The 6760-nt window shown below is 50.0% G+C and overlaps 1 protein-coding gene across 1 annotated transcript; it reads left to right on the top strand.

Annotated features, from left to right (window-relative positions):
• Positions 1-1711: 1711 nt before the first annotated feature.
• Star (steroidogenic acute regulatory protein) lies at positions 1712-6725 on the top strand. Its single transcript, XM_087900946.1, has 7 exons — positions 1712-1888; positions 2698-2808; positions 3031-3158; positions 4310-4468; positions 4591-4775; positions 5171-5264; positions 6130-6725. Exons 1-7 carry the CDS (start codon positions 1825-1827, stop codon positions 6241-6243), a joined length of 855 nt encoding a protein of 284 aa, XP_087757072.1. The 5' UTR covers positions 1712-1824; the 3' UTR covers positions 6244-6725.
• Positions 6726-6760: the final 35 nt, after the last annotated feature.

Raw genomic sequence — 6760 nt, 5'->3', positions numbered from 1 at the left:
CGGAGGAGTAAGAGTCCACTCTGTCCGCATAAGAACTGAGTGCTGGAGCCAGCAGCAGGTTTGGAGAGGAAAGCGATACCTGTGTCTGGGACGTAATCCCATAGAAGATGATGATGGCAGTGCGTGCCTGTAATTTCAGCACTTGGGAGACAGAGGCAGGAGAACTGGGATTTCAAGCTCCTCCCAGCTACATAGCAGGTTTGAGGACGGCCCAGGTTAGACACTGTCTTAAAACAACCCCACAGAAGAAACAGGCACTGGCAGATCAAGCACCGGGCTACACCTTTCCACGGCACTGATTGGGAGGGTGCGATCAGGGACGAGCTACTAGAAAGCTGGGATGGAGGAAAATGAACACTGGCAGAAGAGGAGTTACAGCCAGCGGGTCTTGGGGACCAGATCTTGGGACCTTGAGTGCCTCAAGGCAGTAGCTCTCAGAACATCTCATACAACTCTACCAGGCCGGAAATGTAGGCAGATTGTAGGACTCAGCTATCCTGTATGGTTCCATGTATGTCCTTTTATCCTTGACAGGGGTCGGGGTGGATCTTGTCATGACTCAGCACAGCAGTGAATGGATACAGAAGTCAAATGCCAGCTGCAGAATGGGGGGACCAGGCAATCTAATGAGATTGTAGACAACAATCTTGCTATAGGAGTTTGACTTAGAAGCAGCCTCAAGGCACCTCCGAAAGGAAGAGCGCTTGGCAGAGCAGTGCTGGGACCTAGAGCTTTGTCCCCGCCTGGCATGCTGGGAACAACCGAGGCACTTCAAAGGCTCTGTGGATCTGTGTCCAGTACCAAAGGCTTCCCTGCCTGCAAAAACTGATAGTAGATAATCCAAATAAATTGCCATTCCCACCTTTGCACACAGGCCAAGTCCTGGAGCAGGGCTGGCCCAGCCTCAGCTGCATGAGGAAAGGGCGAGGAAGCAACAGGATGTAGCCTAGGCCCACGTTACTCTCGGCTAGGGAGCTTACAGAATGGGACAACATATCCACAGTCTCCTGACTTTGAATGGGGCTTTGGGAAAGGTGGTATCATTGAGTGAGCAAATAAATGATCCGTTGAACACACAGGGTGTTCGGGAGGACACTGGTAGAAGGAACCAAGGCCTATCCAAGGATTTAGGCTATTGCTCTACCCATGCCGCTAACATCCTGTTTGTTTTTGAGCTGATCACTGTCACCCTTCAGGCCTGATTGATGGTCTTGTTTTTTTTTTTTTTTGAGATAGGCCTTGGCTCTTCAATGTTGACTAGGCTGGCCTTGAACTGATGAGATTTACTTGTTTCTGTCTCAGAATGCTGGGATTAAAGGTGTGTGCCACCATACCTGGCTCTGGTCTTGTACTGTTAATTTACTCCTCTTTGGTTCTTTTGCCCTGGCTCTCTCTCTGACAGCGTTCTTATATGGAGGTGATCCACCTCGGTCAGTGGACGCTGAGCTTGAGGATGGGGCTTAAAGTCTGCATTTAAAACTTTTGAGAAGCTGTATGCCCTCTGTCCAACTGCCCCATCCCAGTGGCCTGTTTCCTCCATCTACTGAGCCCGGCCCTCTCTGCTCCCTTCTACGCACTCTGCCCCCTCCCACCTTGGCCATCGCTGCAGTGTGAGGCAATCATTCCATCCTTGACCCTCTGCACAGTGACTGATGGCTTTTTTATCTCCGAGTGATGATGCACAGCCTTCCGCTGGAAGCATTTAAGGCAGAGCACTTGGTTCAAACCACAGCTGCAGGACTCAAGGCCTTGAACGGCTCAGGAAGAGCAAACCCTTGAGGCGGCCACATTGCAGTACGGTACTGCCACATCTGCCTTCAAACTATGTTGCTAGCCACATTTAAGCTGTGTGCTGGAAGCTCCTACAGACACATGCGGAACATGAAAGGTGAGTCTCCGGGGGGGGGGGGGGCGTGAGTATTTGCCAAGAATATGGAAAGACTCTGGATGGGGACCAGGCCACCTAGGCTTTGGGTGGTCCCAGCAGTGCCTCTTCCTGGGTGAGCCTGGGTAAATCTTTTCCCCTCTGGATCTGTTTTTTCACTTGAAAAATGAGGTTGGATAGTAAGATGCCATGTCTCACTGAAACCTTATAATTTCTGGCCTCTGCACTAGGACCCTAATTTTTCTAGTATTTCTAGTATTGATGTTGCCTTCTTTCAGGATTGGACCAGGCTATACCAAGGGTCCCAGGCAAATCTTTGTGGTAGAGAAATGTGGAAGCCAGCCTTGACTTTTAAGCAGTGCCTGAGAAGAGCATAAGAAAAAGACAGGAGAGTTGGGCAGCAGAAGTACTAGGCAAAGGTGTGTGTGGGGTGGGGTTCTTATCACGGTATAGTCGAGGCAGATCTTAGTAGTGGGGTAACCCTCAGGAGACGGATGTATCCTATTCCATATCCAGTAGCTCACTGAACAGCCCTTTTCTAGCTAACAATAGGCCCAGGTAAACTTCTGTGCCCAGGTAGGGCCAGGTTTGACCAGCCCACTCTTATTTTCCAAGATGAAAAAGAGATTCCTGGACCCTGAAGTGCTGGAGGAAGTTAAACACTGAACTTGGATTTAAAGACGTGGTTCTGTTTCAGGTCCCTGCTGACACCTGTTCCTGGGCCAGTTTGCTCCTTTGTGATGAGTGGACTGGACAGCCCCTCGCTAAGGGACTTTCTAGTCCTTGGCAAAAGTTTACTTTCGTCTCTGCAGGACTGAGGCACCAAGCTGTGCTGGCCATTGGCCAGGAGCTGAACCGGAGAACATTGGGAGATGCCAGTCCTGGGTGGATCAGTCAAGTTCGGCGCCGGAGCTCTCTGCTTGGTAAGTGTTGGGGCTTCTGGGCTTCAGGGAGTGATGGGGCTTAGGGTGCAAATGTTGCTCATGAGACCTGTTCCCCTGCTCTTGGCTACCTAACTCTTGTATCTACCTTGACCTTCAGACAGGACCTGATCCCTTTGATCTTGCCTCTTCTGAGGACTGAGCACATTCATAAGTTAAAGGGATGGGCGCTGAGGATTTTTCTTTCCGTGGCTATGCATACAGGTTCTCAGCTGGAAGCGACACTCTTTAGTGAGCAGGAGCTGTCCTATATCCAGCAGGGAGAGGTGGCCATGCAGAAGGCCTTGGGCATCCTCAGCAACCAGGAAGGCTGGAAGAAGGAGACCCAGCAGGTAAGTAAGGGTGGCCGAGAGAAACCTGGATTGTCCCACTGCCCATGCTCAGCATCTGCTGGGATTCCTACCTCATTCATGGTTGCTAAGCAGTCAAGTAGCTTTATTTTGAGGACTCCCCTAAGAATATATTCTCAGGTTGGGGTGAGGGCACACACCATTAATCTCAGCACCCAGGAGGCAGAGGAATGGGGATCTCTGGGAGTGTGAGGCCAGCCGGGGGTATAGTGAGACCCTGTCTCAAAACAAACCAACACACAGTATGTTCTCAGATAACCCTCCTGCCATAAGACCTGATTGAGAAACACTGTTCCTATTTTTTAACTACCTCTCAAATGCTGCACACTCATCAAATAGAAACCATCCACTGTGGAGACTCCATGTACACTGGGGGACATATTACCCAGTATATGCAAGAGTATATTTGTACTGTTCAGCCCAGCCTGTAGATGGACTCACAGTGAGGAATGTGGGCTCACCCTGCCATAGAGCTAGAGTATAGGAAAATGGTCCAGTATTGTCTGAAGCCCTGCCCCGAATGTTGTATCCCTTGCTGGGAGCCAGTAACAAGACTTGGGTTAAAACCAGTAGCTCTACTATTAGATCTACTTTGGCAACCTTATTATCTCCAGCAAAAGATTACACACTATCCATCACCCAAAGTTTGGATGAAACATCTTGTTGCTCAAGTTCTTACAGTAATGGAAATAATAGACTAATAGTTTAGAAGTAGAAAAATCTGAGATCCAGGTTCAGCACTGCTCTTTGCTAAGGGTCCCTGGGCAAATTATCAAAACTTCTGGCCCCACATTCTTATGAAGTGAAATGGCATACACTGAATGGACAAAACTAGCAAACAAAAACCCTATAGCTCCCTCTATATATTGGCCAGTTGTAGACCGAGCATTTTACACTCCAGGTCTGTAAGCTTTGGAATCTGGGTCATTTCGGTTGGCTGCCCATGCTGCCAACACTCATCACCAAGACAAGGTGGTCTTGAGTGACTCTACAAGCCTTGGGCAGCAGTGCTTCCCGGCAGAATCCTCGTCAGGTAGAGATCCAGGTCCCTGATGCTCACCTTAGACTCGCTGCTCCCTTTCCCAGTACTAGGCTAGGAGTGACTTTCTCTGTGGCTCTCTTGACCCTAACAGGAAAATGGCGATGAAGTGCTGAGTAAAATAGTCCCAGATGTGGGCAAGGTGTTTCGGTTGGAGGTGGTGGTAGACCAGCCTATGGACAGACTCTATGAAGAACTCGTGGACCGCATGGAGGCGATGGGAGAATGGAACCCAAACGTCAAGGAGATCAAGGTGAGGAACAGCGCAGCTGTGGGTGGCAGGGACCCAAAAGAACGCAGTCTAACAGGCCAAAGGCATCCCAGACTATGGGACCTTAGCCTACTACTGGCTGAGACCTGATTCCCTTGTATTAGGTCCTGCAAAAGATCGGGAAAGACACAGTCATCACCCACGAGCTGGCTGCAGCAGCAGCAGGAAACCTGGTGGGGCCCCGAGACTTTGTGAGCGTGCGCTGTGCCAAGCGCAGAGGCTCCACCTGTGTGTTGGCAGGCGTGGCCACACATTTTGGGGAGATGCCCGAACAAAGCGGTGTCATCAGGTAAAACTGGCGGCAGCCTCAAGGCTGTAGTGTCATAGTCTGGGCCCCAGCTCCAAGAGACCAATCCTTAGCGCCACTCTCTGCTTTAGCAAGGAAGTAAGGCCCGGTGTGGCCTTACTTCAAAGGCCAATTGGTTAGTTCTGACCCTCACAGGAACTTCTAACAATCTTAATCATTTCCTAAGGAGCAGGCTTCTGTGTTCTAACCACCAAGGGGTGTAACAGGAGGCCTCCAGAACCAGTGGTTCTGATGAGCGGGTAGCAGGGCCAGTTAACAGTACTTTTGGTGAAGATCTTCCTGATGAAATTCAGATACAAGGGGTTCTAGCCATGTGCTAGTGTCACTCAGCGGAGCTCTCACTTGTCTTCCTACCTTGGCTGCTCTTCATTTCCCAGAGCTGAGCACGGTCCCACCTGCATGGTGCTTCACCCAGTGGCTGGAAGTCCCTCAAAGACTAAATTCACTTGGCTCCTCAGTATTGACCTCAAGGTAAGGGGCATGGGAGATGCCTGGGAGTAGGGACAGAAATATGGCCTTGTCCTCCAACAGAGAGGAGAACGAATCCTCTTGCATTTTTTCTTGATTTGCTTGTTGTATGTGTTTGCATGATGTGTATGTGTGAATGCAGGCACTCAAATGTCACAGCAACCTGGAGGTCAGAGGACACTGTTGACTTGGGGTCCTGCCTCCTTGTCAGGCCTGGGAGACAAGCACTTTGACCCGCCCAGCCACCTTGCCAGTCGCCTCCTTGCATTTTGATAGAATCACAGGCTGTTGGGTAGGTGATAGACTTAACTATGGCCTGCTATTCTACCACTGTACAAGCCTTGCCAAGGCTACTTCACCTCATCTAAAAAGCTGGGTGCAATATCTACAATTTCAGTACTTAGAGGCGACTCCAGGACCCAGTGAAATGGTTAAAAAAGAAAATCAATTTTATGTATAAATATGGCTATTTAGAAAGAGGTGATCTTGGGCCCAGAGGGAGGTAATGGGAAAGGGGAATACAGATTTCTCGGGGTCACACGGCTGGAAATCCCGTCTCTAACAATAGGGCAACAAAGGCTGCAGCTCTAAACAGAAAGACCAAGCTCTGTTTGGTCTTCCTGCCTGTGTCAGGGTCCAGAACAGTATCCACAAGATACCAATGCTTGCTGGGCATGGTGGTACGGGCCTTTAATCCCAGTACTTGGGGCAGAGGCAGGCAGATCTCCATGAGTTTGAGGCCAGCCTGGTCTTCAAAGTGAGTTCCAGGACAGCCAGTGCTGTTACACAGAGAAATTCTGTCTCGAAACCTCCCCACCCCCAAGCAAGCAAGGAAGCAGAGATACTAATGTTCCTGTCTCTGCTCCAGGGGTGGCTGCCGAAGACCATCATCAACCAGGTCTTATCGCAAACCCAGATGGACTTTGCCAACCATCTGCGAAAGCGTCTGGAGTCCAGCCCTGCCTCTGAAGCCCGGTGTTAACTGTGCCCACTACAGCAACCTGTACACCGTCCGCAGACTCCCTCAGGAAGCCTTCAAGTCCGGTTAAAACCTTCAGCTGGTGTAATGGGAGGAGCAGCTATCAGAATCTAGGGCTGGCTGGTAAAAATAGGCCATCAGGAAAATAGAAATGAGGCTGAGAAGAAAAGACCTCTAGCCCCTCCCAACCGATTAGCTGTGAAGTGGAGGCTAAGGGATAGACATCTGTTACACCATTTTTAGGCTCATATATGCTCACTTAAAAAACCCTACTCCAAATCCAGCAGCTGACATGACAAGGTGGGGTGCTCAAGCAGCGTGCACAAAGCACAGCTTTACACGGGACTCCAGTGACCTGCTCACAAACTACCCACAGATGGAGCCTTCCCCAGCATATTCCAAGTTTTGTCTGAGAAACAAAACTAGTTATTGTGCTGGCTCCCCTACTTCCTCCGTCACAATAAAGACCATCCATGCAAATCTCAGCCTGCCCTTGTCAAGTCCTGCTCCACAGATTCTG

This window comes from Myodes glareolus, chromosome 23, assembly GCF_982192425.1.
Source record: "Myodes glareolus chromosome 23, mMyoGla1.1, whole genome shotgun sequence".
NCBI lineage: Eukaryota > Metazoa > Chordata > Mammalia > Rodentia > Cricetidae > Myodes > Myodes glareolus.
Note: the sequence above shows the minus strand (reverse complement) of the source record. Positions and strands in the feature narration are given on the sequence as shown.

What these genes read in the sequence shown, in the direction of transcription:
- Star (XM_087900946.1), top strand. Translation starts at nt 1,825, where the DNA reads ATGTTGCTAGCCACATTTAAGCTGTGTGCTGGAAGCTCCTACAGACAC. An exon ending in CAAACGTCAAGGAGATCAAG is followed by an intron (nt 4,469 to 4,590) that starts GTGAGGAACAGC and finishes CCCTTGTATTAG; the next exon opens with GTCCTGCAAAAGATCGGGAA. An exon ending in GAACAAAGCGGTGTCATCAG is followed by an intron (nt 4,776 to 5,170) that starts GTAAAACTGGCG and finishes TTCATTTCCCAG; the next exon opens with AGCTGAGCACGGTCCCACCT.